Source organism: Notamacropus eugenii, chromosome 2 (genome assembly GCF_028372415.1).
Source record: "Notamacropus eugenii isolate mMacEug1 chromosome 2, mMacEug1.pri_v2, whole genome shotgun sequence".
Lineage (NCBI taxonomy): Eukaryota > Metazoa > Chordata > Mammalia > Diprotodontia > Macropodidae > Notamacropus > Notamacropus eugenii.
The window spans coordinates 13786023-13800933 of NC_092873.1; the positions used below are offsets into that span (position 1 = coordinate 13786023).

Consider the following 14911-nt stretch of genomic DNA (forward strand, 5'->3'; position numbering starts at 1 on the left):
GCACTATCCTCTGGCTCTTCCTTCCCCTAGGCTGGCAGGAAGCTCTGGGCCAGTTGGGTGAGCTAGGCTGCTGCTCCTCTCATCTGAGCATGGAGCTGTGCTTGGGGCCTTTCTGTCCTTGTGACATGGTGGTGGAGGATGGAGAGACCCAGAAGGAACCATTAGCATCATCTGGGCCAGTGGCTCTCCTCCCTTTCTTGCCTCATAGAGCAGAAGATCTGTGGCACGCTGGCTGGTTAGGGTGGCAGGTGTCTGAGAGTAGGCCCCATCCAGTTCGTGACCCCCTATCTCCCCTACTGACTTAGGCCAGCACCTTCATTTTGCAAATGGGAGTGCTGAGGCCTGGAGACAGGAGGGGGCTTGGCCTGGTTTCCCCAGCCAGTACATAATGGTCTTTGACTCCCAAACTATGGCTCTCTCCACAAGACCACATGGTCTCAGGGGTTTCAGAAAAACTAACAGGGAGAATGGACCTGGAAAATCAGGCCTCCCTAATCCCTGTCCTCTCAGGCTGTAGAGGCTTCTGGGAGAAGAAATGAGTTGTTTCCATCTGACTTGTGATCATAATGAATAAACCATTTCTGTCACATCTCCAAGATGCTTTCTATGCATCAGCTCATTTGGCCTCCCGGTACTACCAGTGGCTAGGTACTACAGGGCATATTATCTCCATTTTACAAATGGGGAAACTGAGGGTTAGAGGGGGTAGAGTGACTTGATTGTGGTCAAACAATTGTTGTCAGGTGGAGGATTCAAACTTGGATCTTTCATGACTTCAAGTCTAGTGCTCTTGCAGGCCATACTGCTGTTCTCTGACTGCCTGCTTTGTCCTTGTTCTGTCTTTCAGGCCACAGCTACCTTGAAAGACTCCTAGACGTAGAAGTACCCAGGAAAGCCAGGTGAGGTGCTGATGCCATTGCCCCTGCTGCCCCAGGGCATCATCACAAATGCCTCCAGACCTTTCAGGGCTAAACCAGAGCTCACCTGGGATTGGCTCGACCTGCCCCAAGTCATCAGCCTCTCCAGGCCTGGCCACATACAGACTGCACCACAGCCTGCGGCTGCCACCCACCAAAGGCCCATATCTTGCACTTGGGGCCATCTCTGGTGGTAGCTGCTCCAGCCTGGTTGCTATCATCCACAGCTATGCCTCTCCTGAATCACCACCCCTTCCATGGTCAGGACCACCCCATGGATACTCAATTGGCAATCCTGAAATTCCATGTTGAGAAGAGTAGAGCAAGGGGATGGGGAAATGGGAGGCCCCATGAAGATCTGTCCTCTGGAGCTAAGGCAGGTGGGCGGCTTTGCCATGAGAGTGATGCCTGTGGCCCTGTGGCCTTGGAGACCTCTGAAGCCACCCTGAAAGGACGGCTGCCCTCCATGACTGAGATGCACCCCTCCATCCCGGTGGTAGGCAAGATAACTATTGCCGGGAGCTTGGCTTGAGCCAGGCAGGTCCTGGGCCACATCATGGTGTCCTTCAGGGGTGGAGGAGGTGGCTTTCCTCAAGCCCCAGGTCCTGAACCACAGATTTGTGGGAAGTTAAGAGTGGAGAAGAGTCCAGCTGGCTCAGTGCAAAGGGCCCTGGGTCTGGAGTCAGAACTGCCCTTGGGGGTGGTGTTGGTGGCTTTGCATCAGACCTTGCCTGAGCCTCAGTTTCCTCATCTCTAAAAGGCGAGGGTTGGAGTCATGGCCTCTCAGGTCTCTTTTGGCTCCAAGGCTGTGATCCTCTGAATCTCTTCATTTTACAGGAAGGAAACTGAGGCTCAAAGAGAGAAAGACATATGGCCAGTTTGTGGGAGTGCCCAGCACGGAAAGATTCCCCCCCCCACCCCATGGTGGGCAGAAACGCCCTCCCAGGATGGCGTTGATCCTTCCCCAGTGGATGGTGGTGTCCCTCTCTGCAGTGACAGTGACCCCTTCATTGGTCTCTGCCATCCTTAGAGCCTTCAGCCCTCTGCTCCCAAAGCTCCCTGCCTCCAGGATCAAATACAACCCTGGTTTGTCTTTTAAAGCCTGGCACCCTCTGGCTTTGTGCCCTCTTGGCAGACTTTCTGTACCTTGCTCCCTGGTCCAGCCTTGCCAGCCACCTTGCTGCTCCCCTCCAAACAGTGTAGTATCCCCAACACCAACACCCCCTCCCCTTCCAGTTTTTCCTAGGCTCAGGTATGGGTAATAAGGTGGGTTGCTCTGCCTAGGTCAAGAAAATAGTTTCATGGTGATGAGGAGATATGGCGTCCCCAGAGCTCGCGCCTCCTAGTGTTTCTTCAGGCTTTCTCTTTTCCTTTCAGCTCTGAAGAGGAGTCAGACCATGCCACAGAAAGCAAGCAGGAGGTAGGCAGGGCTCTGGGGAGAGGGCCTTAGGCCCAGTCAGGAGGGTATGCAAGGGAAGGGCCTTTGGTCACATGCTCTTGGACTCTGGCAGCCTCTCCCTCCAGGATCTTGTAAATGGATGCACCTTTTCCTACCCTGTGGGCCCCAGATCAGGGCCAGTGTTTGTCCAAGCTGTCTCATGGGAAAAGGAGGTGGGAGGATCAGGGCCTGGGCCAGAATGAAACCCACTGCTCTGTCCTTGCCTTCAGGCACCCGAGGGCACCAGGAGGACGCTGCGCCCTCGCAATGCCCACAAGATTGCCATCAGCACCCCAAAGACCCAACCAGAGTCTGGAAGCCAAGCAGATAGTGACAGCGGTAAGGCCTTCTCAGGTTGATGGGGTGTGAGAAGGAAGCGGGAACTCTGGGGCTGGTGGTTGTCTTCCTGTCTCCTCCTTGTCCAACCTGCTCTGACTTTGTGTTTGCTGGAAGAGCACCTACCTCTTGTCCTCCATTTCCTCATTTCTAGAATAAAGGCTGTCAGAACAGACGATCTCCTGAGGGCCATCCTTTTAGGAGCTAGCCCAGGCAGGCACAGACCTATTAGGTCAGCAGGAAATCACCAGTAATGTCTCAGATCCCACAGAAAAAGCTTGCTTTTTCTGTAAGGCAACTGAGATGTCAGGAGGGTGTGAAATTGTACTTCAGAGAGGAAGTTGTAGAGGAGGAGGATGGTGATGCCAGCCTGAACCTGGATAGGGCAGTCACCCTCCATAGGGGCTGGCAGACTGGTCCAGACTGGCTACCAGGCTCTGGGGGATGGGGGCAGCCCTAGCATGGCATGCAAAATATGGGCTTTAGCTTCTAACTGTAGCACTGGGGGCAGATGAAGGAAAGGTTCATGGGACAGGACTGAGGAGGAGGAGGAGGTCACGTGGGGGGTTCCTGGGGGTAGGATTTGGGGCATTGCTGTTTAAGGGAATTCAGCAGCCCAGTAGTCAGTCTAGGTTGGCCACTTAATTGAATCTGAGGTTTGTCTCAAACTTCAGATGGAGACTTGGCTCCTCAGTGGGCTCCCCACTCCTGCTTACCTGGGCAGGGGGGAGAGGTGAGGGGGCACTTGGCAGCCTGGTGCCCTGGGAGTCAGCATGACCTCGGGCAGGTCATCTCTTTGGGCCAGTTCTAGTCCTCTGACTTGGTTCCCTCTATGCCCTAAATCTGTGGCAAAGATCTAATGAGATAGCAGGGGTGAAAGTCTCTGAGTAAGGGTGGGCCTCCATTGTCTTGTTCTCTCCATAGAGAGCAAGAAGGACCAAGGTGAGGAGCCCAGGGAGCCACCTCAGAGCATCAGGTAGGATGGCCCACGAGTACCCGTAAGCGCAAGCTGGGGAGGTGGCAGGGAGAGGGTGTTATTCTCACTCTCACTGTTGGCATCATCTTTTCCTGCTAGATTGTGAGTTCCCTGAGGGCAGGCAGGGACTTCACCTTTGTCTTTCCCCAGGCCTAGCACAGAGCCCTCCAGGAGTGAGCTTGTGATTGATTAGGTGTGCCAAGTCTAGGAAGTGGAGGGAGGGGGAAGGCTGAGACCCCACCTGTCAGGGCCTGCCTGCTTGGACTGTGGCAGGGGACTGTTGTCATCCCTCCCCAGGCCCCCATGGGTGCTGCTTCTGCCCCCACAGGCGGAAGAGGAGCTACAAGCAGGCTGTCAGCGAGCCGGGTGAGAACGGGGACCACATGGACGATGAGGCTCTCACTCCTCCTCGCACCAAAACACCCTCCCCTGTCTGCCCTCCCAGCAAGGTAAGGCAGGTAACACATGCCCACTGTCCTGGTGGCTGCTGTGATGGCACCACGCCCACACCTTTATCCTTGTTTCCCTCTGCAGGTGGTGAGGCCCCTAAGGACTTTCCTACATACAGTGCAGAAGAACCAGATGCTCATGACGCCGACCTCCACTGGCCGCACCAGTGTCATGAAGTCATTCATCAAGCGCAACACTCCCCACCATCTGGATGCCAAGGTCAGTGCTGGGGCCAGGGCTAGCCATGAGAGAGCCTTTTCTGCTTGGCCTGTGCCTGGGAGTTCCACGGGACAGCTGGGAGTGCAGTTTTGGGTTGGTGACCTTCTCAGGGAGCTGGGGTCCAAGTAGTCCAAACAGTAGGTGAGCCAGAGGTTTGGTTTGAACGTAGAGAAGAGGCAGCTTTGACCCTGGCACTCTAGGTCCCGACTAAGAGCTGAGGCTCAATATAATGTTCCATGTGGGTTGCGTACAGAATAGTCTTAGGAGATTAGCTTAGTTAAATGGTGTGTCAGCCCCATAGTGTGTATGATGATCAGGAAACTCAGACTCTTCTTAGCTTGTCAGAGGATTTAGAGGACGTGGCTGGGTCAGAGGTTGGGCAGGCAGGCAGCCTCCCTGCCCTGGAGCAGCCTGGAGGACTGGCTTTCATGGGCAGGGTGGTCACAGACCTCTGGCTGTGTGCCTGGTGGGGATGTCTGAGGCGGCCAGAGGAGTTAATGCCGGGCTTTCCTCCTTTTCTCCTTTCACAGGGCAGTTTTGTCGTAAGTAATCCACCTACCCATCATCTTAGTACCATAGCCACCCATCCCTGCCTTCCCTACTGGACCACTACTTCCTGAAGTGCTAGAATCACTTGTTTTCAACACTAACTTTGTGAATGTGTCAGCAGAGTAACTCCCTGGGGAAGGGAGCCCCAGGAGGTTGAGTCGCTGGTTCAGGGTCACCCAGCAAGTCACTGCAGGGCTTGTCCCGGGCTGCTGGCCCAGCACAGATGGCCCAACATGGGCATTCCCTTTGCACTGTTGGCAGCCACGACCCAGTGCCTGACCCTCCTGGATCTTGAGGCCTCAATCTTGGGCTCTTGCCAGCAAAGAAACAAATGGCTCCCTGGTCTACCTTGGCCCCGGTTTTCCCGTGTACCCTGGCTCGATGGTAGGCGACAGTGCTCCCCACTTTAGAATGCTAGTGTTGACCTTTTCAGCTCTTGTTAGTAAGAAAAACTATGTTTTCAAAGTCTCATTCCTAATTCCCAGAATCTCTGAGAGAGCCTTCTTAAGGAGCTTGGACCTTTCCTGTGAGTTTGATCTAAGGAGCACACCACTGTTGGGGCTGGTTCCTGCCCTGAGGGGCATTCCACAAATCTTTCTGGCCAGTTGATTCTAAAGTTGTGGAAATGACTTGCCTTTTGGAATTGAAGTTGGGGCACAGCCATGCATGAGACAGACCTGGAGTGATGAAGGCAAAGGGAACCTGCGATTAGAAAGCCAACTGGATTTGGCGTCTTGGGCAGAGAAAGGCCCATCACCATCATCAGCCTCTGGGAATCAGGAAAGGAGCCTGGGGGAGCAGGGCAGCTGTCTCCATAAGTTTGTACTGGGGTCTGCACAGTCTCCCCTGCTTCCCTGTGCCCAGCCAGGGGTACTGCCTCTGGGATTCCTAAGGCCAGGAGCTTGTTATCTGGTGACAGGGTGGGGTCTTCCACTTACCTAAATCTGAGTGCTTGGGGGGAGGTTCCATCTGGCCTTCTTGGCTACTTCCCAAGAAAATTCAAGGCCATCCCCAGTGTCTAGGCGAGGCAGCTGATTCTGTCTTGGAATATTTGGATGCTTGCTCCAGGGGGAGCAGCCTTTTCCTTTTATGTTCTAGAGACCAGAAAGAGCGCAGCAGGTGATTAGGAGTCAATGAAACCATCCTTCTGGGAATAGGGGGTTTCCTGTCTTGGAGCCTTGAGGGATGGGGTAGCATTTCTGGCCAGGATTGTGATGTCCTGGCTCTGCTCTGAGGAGAGCTTTGTCCCACAATGACCCACTGAACTTGGGAGTCAGAAGGCCTTGGCGTCCCAGGGAAGACAGTTCACCCCAAAGTCTCTGCTTTGGGAGGGGGCAGAGTATTGCCTTCAAGAGACTGCGGACTCACAGACAGAACACAGGAACTTCAGTGCTTTGGGCCGCTTTCTGAAGCTGGTCCAGAAATGTAGAAAGAATGGTGGAGGGAGGTCCCACGCTGGGAATTCTCATGAAGCTTAACCCCCCCCCCCCCCCCCCCCCAAGTTTGTCAGTTAAATGTGCTGCAAGGAGCTGCTGCTTAAAGCAGTTCTGGGCCGAATCCTTTCAGAAAGGACTTTGGTTTCATAAATCTGAAGGGATTTTGTATATTTGATTTGATGAAAATTAGCTAATACCTGAATTTTTTAAAAAAGAAGCCCAGTTTTGTCAGTCATCCCTAAAATGCTGTCTCCCATTATCCTCCCCATTGTCATGCTGTCCCACTTCCCACTTCTTATTACAAGCTGAAGAAGTAGTCTGAATTGGGAGATTTTGTCTCTGGTTGGTGGCAGAAAGGGCAGTGTGAGGATGGAGCTGAGCCTTGGGGGTGATTGATCCCTTGGGTGGGGTCTGTGTGGTGAGCTAGGAAGGTTATGTAGCCCCAAGTTCTGTGTGTGCCCTCCACAGCGTCCTGACAGGGTCATCTGTCTAGCCTTTACTCAGACACCTTAGAGCAGCAGGGAGCTCACTACTTCACAAGGCAGGGACGGTGTCTATGGTTGTCAGCATGATGCTTGCCTGCAGTGGACCTCAAATCCATGTGCATTGGGTTGAGTTAGAAAGCTCCATTCTGTGCTCCTGTTGACTTCCTGATTTTGACCCCTTCTGGGTGTGCAGTCTGAGGCTGGGCAGAGCAGAACTAGTCCCTGTCCTTCTCCCTTCTCTTTCTTAAGCTCTCATGTGATAAGTTTCTCAAGCCTGACTCAGTCTTTCCTCTGGAGGGGTGCCTAGAGCTGCCAGGCCAGGAAGGCCCTCGGGGGTCTCTCCCAGCACACTGGGTTCATGGCTTCTTTCTGGACAGGTGGCCAAGGGGTGTGAGAGCTATTCTTGTGGAGGCTGCCCTCTCCTTGAGCTGGTGGGCTCAGTTATCCTCGGGTCCACTGGCATCGATCATTTGGCTGCACCGCACATCTTCTCAGGAGTGTGAAGCCTAGCTCACCATGTCCTATATGTGCGACCTTGGGTCAGCCTCTGGATCAGTGGCCACCTGATGTTGACCATCAAGAGGACCCAGGGCAGCCTCCGAGCCTTGGTTTCTGTATAGCCACCATGGGAGGGATGGACAGTGAGCCCCTTTTACACATGATGAGTTTTGGATCTCAGAGAGGAGAAGGAGAAGTCTACAGCTACCTGACCAGTTAGTGACTGAGCTGGCCCTGGGAGGCCACTCTGGCAGGTCAGGCACCCACTGTGCCCTCAGCTTCCCTTCCTTTGGCCCCATTTATGTCAATAACTGTTGTTAGAACATGTGGAGAGGAGAGGCAGCTGCCTTCAGAGCCAGGTTCAGGTCTTGCCCGTGACATAGTCCCTCTCATGCTCTGAGCAGCTGGGATAGGGAGAAGGCAGGCCTCCCACAGAAAGGGGGTGGGGAGAAGGGAGGCTGGGGACCCTGATCTCTGCTGGCCCCTGCCTGTCTCCACCTCTGCCTCACAGCTGGGCTGGCCCTTCTGTTCTCAGGAGAAGGAACGGCAGCGGCTGGAAAACCTGAAAAAAAAGGAGGAGGCTGAGCTCCTGAGAAAGCAGAAGGTGGAGGAGGACAAGCGCCGGCGCCTGGAGGAGGTGAAGATGTGAGTGACTGCCCTCTGGAGGCCTGGGAGGGGCATGGGAGAGGATATAGTGGGGTCTCTAAGCCCAGGGATGGGTCCATTCCTCCTTATGCCCCCAGGAAACGGGAAGAGCGCCTGCGGAAGGTCCTGCAGGCCCGTGAGCGGGCAGAACAGCTGGAGGTAGAGAAGAAGAAACGCATTGAGCAGAAGCTGGCACAGCTTGAGGTCAGAGGCAGCCCCATACCCTGGGCCTGGGGTAGCGACTGGGTGGGGTCCTGACCACTGACCAGATGGCTTGGGGTCTCACAGGCAAAGGAGGAGCGGCTGGCTGAGGAGAAGGCCAGGAAGAAAGCTGCCAAGAAGCTGGAGGAAGCTGAGATGAGGCGAAAGCAAGAGGAAGAGGCCCGGAGGCAGAAGAGACTCCAGCAGGTGAGTGCAGGTGGGCGACCATGGAGGGAGGAGTGGAGCTGGCCAGCCTCTGGTCCTTAGGCTCCGCTTACTTGTGGGAGGTCAGCTATGGGGCCCTGTGTGCTGAGCCTCGAGGCCAGAGGATCTGAGCAGATCCAGCTGTGCGACCTTGGGCAGCTCCTTTAACTGTTGCCTGCCTCAGTTTCCTCTTCTGTAAAATTATATTTGCCTCCTAGAAGTGTTGGTAAGGACCCAATGAGACAACCCAAGCCAAACACAATTGAAATGTTGTGATCTTCATCATTCTTCCTTGTGTCAGGGCCCAGCCCTGGAACAGAGAGGAACCTAAGAGAGAAAGACTGGGGACAGTCCTCTGGATTCTTTCTGGGATGCGTGATGCCCCTCACTGGCCTGTGTCTTTTTGGGGGAGGAGAAGGGCTGTGCCAAGCGCAGAATATTCATTCTGCAGTCAGTCAGAAGCATGGGCCCATTCTGGAGTCTGCATGGATGGTTCTTGTACAACCATTGATTTTAGAGGTGAGGGGGTCTTAAAGACTGTTGAGAGCAGGGGGCATACTGAGGCTGAGCTACAGCAGCCTGGTCCATGCTCAGACCAGCCCTCCTCCTGCTCAGTGAGTTGTCTGAGCTCGGGGGCCCAAACTGGCCCGGCCTGTGCCCCCTCCCTGATGGGATTCCTCTTGTTCCCACCTGCAGGAGGAAGAGGAGCGAAGATACCAGGAGCAGCTGTTAAAGAAGAAGGAGGAGGAGCAGGAGCGCCTGCGGAAGGTGGCCGAGGCCCGAAGGATTGCAGAGCAGCAGAAGCAGCGGGAGCTGCAGCTGGTGCTGGAGAGGGAGATGGAGAGGAAGAGGGAGCAGGAGAGGCTGCATGCGGAGCGGTGAGGGCCTGTCTGCTCCCTGAGCAGCTGTGCTTTCCCTGCCTCTGTGTGTATGTGTGTGCATGTGTATGCATGTGTGTGACTGTGTGCATGTGTGTGTGACTGAGTGTATATGAGATTGTGTGACTGTGTGCGTGACTGTGAGTGACTGTGTGTGCATGTGTATGTGACTGTGTGTCTGAGATTGTGTGTGACTATCTGACTGTGTGTGACTGTGCGTGTGCGCATGAGTGTGTGTGTGACTGAGTATGTGTATGACTGTGTGTGTTCATGCCTGTGTGTGACTGAGTGTGTGTGTGTGTGACTGAGGGTGTCTAAGAGATTTTGTATGTGAGACTGTGTGTGTGTGTGAATGTGTGTCTGAGAGATTGTATGTATGTGACTGTGTGAGACTGAGTGTGTTAGAGATTGTGTATGTGTGTGTGTGTGTGTGTGTGTGTGTGTAAGAGAGGCTGTGCATGTGAGTGAACTCCCTATAGATAGCCCACATTTGCGAGAAGGCCTCTTGGGCAGGGAGGTGAATGGCGGATACTGCAGCCCACATCCTGGCTTCATTATTTGCTTTCATTGTGGCATTGAGAATGTCCCTTTTCCCTCTCCAAGACTCAGTTTCTTTTCCTGAAAAGTGGAGGTGATAAATGGGTACTGTCGTGAGGCTCATAGGGTCGTGCTTGACCCTGCTCGTAGTTGTCCGCCTCCTTGGGGGGAGCCTGAGATCATGATGGATCTTCAGATCAGGGTCACAGAGCATGATTCCCCAGACACATCCTGCTTTTCTTCTTTATCCTTTGCCATTCTGGGCCTGGCTCTTCTTCTTCCTTTGGATGGGCCATCCCTCATTAGTTCTTAGAACATGAGCAAGCACTTTGATCCCTCGCACTCAGCCCAGAGCAGATGCTAAGTCAAGGTCTTTTTCCTTCATTGGGGTGACTGTCCAGCTGTGTGGGATAATTGGGGTGGGAAGGATTCTTCGTCACTTTGTTTTCCAGTGTAAGTAACTGGCCCAATCTCCTTCGCTTCTGTAAAATCTCACAACAGTTTTGAGAGGTGTATATTTGCAGGGATCATCCCCATTTTGCAGATGAGAAAACTGAGGCTTAGATGATTTGAGACACAGGTCAAAATTATTGGAAGCAGGATTTGAGCCCAAACAACTGTTTTATTAATGTCTTTGACAGACATTGTCTGCTCTCCCATAGAATTCCTTCTTGTATAAAGGACAGCTGGGCTGCCCTGACTGCAGGTGGGCAGCATTGTGCCCTCCATCTCCCTACAGCAAATGGGCTGATGCCCAGGAACAAGAGGGGCTGGGGCAGCTGTTCAGTCCGTCGCCCCTTCTGTAACCTTGTTGGCTCACACCCTTCTGTCCTTGGGCCTGCTCTTCTCCTTGGTCTCTTCTCGGTACCAGGGCTTCATTTCTTGCTGCATAATAATATTCTGTCACACCCATAGATCCGTTTGATCGGCCCCTCACCAGTTGGTGTGTTCCTTGTTTGGTAGAGATACTTCCCCTAAGCTGGTGGGGTTCCAGCTCTGCCCAGGTAGCTGTGGCTTCTCAGTGTGGCTGAGAGCCCTTCTATATCCGCAGGTAGCATACCAGGGCCTGGGAATTTAAAGAATGACAAGCAACCCAGCTTACCAGAGAAATCGGCAGACCTTTTCTATGTTTTCATCTCTTTGCTGTCCTAGTTGCAGCCTTTGATACTTTCAGGACAGTGGGCTTACTTGGACCTTCCAGCCACATCCAATATCAGCTTGTTTTCTGGGGTGGTCTGAGGCAGCCCTGCTCGTACTTCACCTCTGTCCTGGTCCTTCGTGGGACTTTATGGATCACTCTGTATTTTTATTTTTATTTTTTAATTTAATTTAATTTTTTAAATTTATTTATTTAACTTTTAACATTCATTTTCACAAAATTTTGGGTTTCAAATTTTCTCTCCATTTTCCCCTCCCCTATCCCAAAACGCTGAGCATTCTAATTGTCCCTATCACCCATCTGCCCCCTCTTCTATCATGCCTCCCTTCCCTTGTCCCCATCTTCTCTTTTGTCCTGTAGGGCCAGATAACTTTCTATACCCCATTACCTGTATTTCTTATTTCCTAGTGGCAAGAACAGTACTCAACACTTGTTCCTAAAACTTTGAGTTCCAACTTCTCTTCCTCCCTCCCTCCCCACCCGTCCCCTTTGGGAAGGCAGGCAGTTCAGTATAGGCCATATCTGTGTAATTTTGCAAATGACTTCCATGATAGTCATGTTATGTAAGACTAACTATATTTCCCTCCATCCTATCCTGCCCACCATTGCTTCTATTCTCTCTTTTGATCCTGTCCCTCCCCAAGAGTGTCGACCTCAAATTGCTCCCTCCTTCCACTGCCCTCCCTTCCATCATCCCTCCCCCCCGCTTATCCCCTTCTCCCCCACTTTCCTGTATTGTAAGATAGGTTTTCATACCAAAATGAGTGTGCATTTTATTCCTTCCTTTAGTCGAATGTGATGAGAGTAAACTTCATGTTTTTCTCTCACCTCCCCTCTTTTTCCCTCCACTAAAAAGTCTTTTGCTTGCCTCTTTTATGAGATAATTTGCCCCATTCCATTTCTCCCTTTCTCCTCCCAATATATTTCTCTCTCACCGCTTAATTTCGTTTTTTAAGATATGATCCCATCCTATTCCATTCACTCTGTGCTGTGTGTGTGTGTGTGCATGTATGTATGTATGTGCATGTGCGTGTGCATGTGTGTGTGTAATCCCACCCACTACCCAGATACTGAAAAGTTTCAAGAGTTACAAATATTGTCTTTTCATGTGGGAATGTAAACAGTTCCTCTTTTGTAAGTCTCTTATGACTTCTCTTTGCTGTTCCCCTTTTCATGCTTCTCTTCATTCTTGTGTTTGAAAGTCAGATTTTCTTTTCAGCTCTGGTCTTTTCATCAAGAATGCTTGAAAGTCCTCTATTTCACTGAATGACCATTTTTCCCCTGAAGTATTATACTCAGTTTTTCTGGGTAGGTGATTCTTGCTTTTAATCCTAGTTCCTTTGACTTCTGGAATATCATATTCCATGCCCTTCGATCCCTTAATGTAAAAGCTGCTAGATTTTGTGTTATCCTGATTGTATTTCCACAATACTTGAATTGTTTCTTTCTAGCTGCTTGCAATATTTTCTCCTTGACCTGGGAACTCTGGAATTTGGCCACAGTGTTCCTAGGAGTTTCTCTTTTTGGATCTCTTTCAGGTGGTGATCGGTGGATTCTTTCAATGTTTATTTTGCCCTCTGGTTCTAGAATATCAGGGCAGTTTTCCTTGATAATTTCATGAAAGATGATGTCTAGGCTCTTTTTTTGATCATGACTTTCAGGTAGTCCCATAATTTTTAAATTGTCTCTCCTGAATCTATTTTCCAGGTTAGTTGTTTTTCCGGTGAGATATTTCACATTATCTTCCATTTTTTCATTCTTTTGGTTTTGTTTTGTGAGTTCTTGGTTTCTCATAAAGTCCTTAGCCTCCATCTGTTCCATTCTAATTTTGAAAGAACCATTTTCTTCAGTGAGCTTTTGAACCTCCTTTTCCATTTGGCTAATTCTGCTTTTTAAAGCATTCTTCTCCTCATTGGCTTTTTGAACCTCTTTTGCCAATTGAGTTAGCCTATTTTTCAAGTGTTATTTTCTTCAGCATTTTTTTGGGTCTCCTTTAGCAAGGTGTTGACCTGCTTTTCATGCTTTTCTTGCATCTCTCTCATTTCTCTTCCCAGTTTTTCCTCCACCTCTCTAACTTGATTTTCAAAATCCTTTTTGATCTCTTCCATGGCCTGAGCCCACTGAATATTTATTTTAGATGTTTGGGATACAGAAGCCTTGATTTCTGTGTCTTTCCGTGATGGTAAGCATTGTTCTTCCTCATCTGAAAGGAAGGGAGGAGATATCTGTTCACCAGGAAAGTAACCTTCTATGGTCTTTTTTCCCCCCCCTTTTCTGGGCATTTTCCCAGCCAGTTACTTGACTTCTGAGTGTCCTCTCCACCCACTCTGTATTTTTAGCTGGTCATTCTCCTCTTCCTGAGGACATCAAGTGTTGACTGGACTCTTGGGTTCCCTTTACAGTGAAACTTCTGTAGGATAATGATTGTCTGGTACTGATTCTTCTGTGTACCTTGCACTTTTTCTGAGTTACTAGTGTATTTAAGTGAGAATTGCCTCAACTATGTGCCATCTCCTCTCCTTTCAACTTTTCTGACTGGGCGCTAGACTTGGCCTTCATTGTAACAGTGGCTCTGATGGCAAAGACATCCCCAGGCCTTTCACATACCTCAGTAGACAACCACTTGTTCCTTGCCTTTCTTGGTTTCTCTTGACTCCCGTGTTTGAATTTCAAAGTTTCTCCTCAGCTCTGAGCTTTTCATCAGGGCATTTGAAAGTGCTCTATTCTGTTAAAGGCCCATTTGTTCCCTCTGCAGGCTTATTATACTCAGTCTTTCAGCCAGTCTCTTGACTGATCCTTTGGCTCACTGAGGAAGCCCTGTAGCATTCTGGGATTTGATGGCAGCTACAAATCCTTTTAAAGTTTTGGACCGTGACAGGTCGAGATTTCAAGGTGGGGAACTGTAAGGGAAAGAGGGTGGATGTGGGAAAGGTGATGTAGACAGGCTTCATGTACACTCATTTAACACACTTCATTTGTAATGTATGGCTCTATCTACACGGATGGGGCAGTTTCTGCATCAGGTTCCCTGCTCTGATGACATTACTGGTCCAGATATGAAATCACATCCTGATACTTACATATATAGTTACGCGTCTCTTGCATTAATCATTCCATTTGGTTTCAAAGCACTTGACTCAGAGGCCTATGGGGGGAGGTGTTCTGGTGGGAGGCAGTACTGATTCCCAGCTCCTGCATCAGTATTTGAGAATGTCCTTGGAAAAATTAGAGCAGAAAATGAGAGTTCAATTCATTGAGCATTTATTAAATGCCTACTATGTACAAGACAATGTTTCTCGGTTCTGGGGGTACAAAGACAGAAACAAACCAGGCCCTGCCGTCTGGGACCTTAGGCTTCCCTGACTTTCATCCTGATACTGTTTCTCCTGTCCTGTTGTCATCAGTAGGTGAAGAGTAGTTAAGCCCTGGGCAAAGTGGCAGGAGGGGCCGCAGGGAGGGATTTGAGTCAGGACCAACCCTCTGGCCCCCTTCCTGCTGGTGACTGATGAGGATCGGCTCTTGGTTTTCAGGGAGCGAGCTCTGCAGCTTCAGAAGGAGAGATTACAGAGGGAACTGGAGGAGAAGAGGAAGAGGGTGAGGCACTGATGGGACCTGGGATGGGCTTTGGTCCATGGGTACAGCCCTGCCCCTTGCCCCTTCCCCCAGTGGTCCATTCAGAGGCTGCTGCCCCTAGTCTGCAGGGCTTTTTCTGGACCAGGGCAAGGGATACGGGCAGAGCCTTGGGATGATGCACATGTTGTGTTGGCCCCAGGAGGAATGTCAGCGCCAAGAGCAGGAGCGAAAGAAGCTGCAGGAGGAGAAGGAGAAGAAGGTTAAGGAGGCCAAGGCGGCAGCAGCTGCTGCTGGGGCCGCTGACAGATTGTTGAATGTGACGGTGGATGTGCAGGTGAGGCCCCATCTGCTTCTCCCTGCCCAGAAATGTAGAAGGGCAGGCTCCTAGGGGGCTGTTAGGCCACTAGCCA

The 14911-nt window shown here is 51.1% G+C and overlaps 1 protein-coding gene across 3 annotated transcripts in view; it reads left to right on the plus strand.

Annotated features, from left to right (window-relative positions):
* Positions 1-14911, plus strand: part of INCENP (inner centromere protein) — a 29373-nt gene that overhangs the window by 11039 nt on the left and 3423 nt on the right. For all 3 annotated transcript variants that reach the window (XM_072637135.1, XM_072637134.1, XM_072637136.1), the window contains exons 5-16: positions 848-899; positions 2295-2337; positions 2586-2694; positions 3616-3667; positions 3996-4116; positions 4202-4336; positions 7840-7949; positions 8048-8153; positions 8238-8357; positions 9051-9232; positions 14459-14522; positions 14701-14835. In XM_072637135.1, the coding sequence (XP_072493236.1) occupies positions 848-899; positions 2295-2337; positions 2586-2694; positions 3616-3667; positions 3996-4116; positions 4202-4336; positions 7840-7949; positions 8048-8153; positions 8238-8357; positions 9051-9232; positions 14459-14522; positions 14701-14835 (1229 nt within the window). The remainder of the gene's footprint in view (positions 1-847; positions 900-2294; positions 2338-2585; positions 2695-3615; positions 3668-3995; positions 4117-4201; positions 4337-7839; positions 7950-8047; positions 8154-8237; positions 8358-9050; positions 9233-14458; positions 14523-14700; positions 14836-14911) is intronic.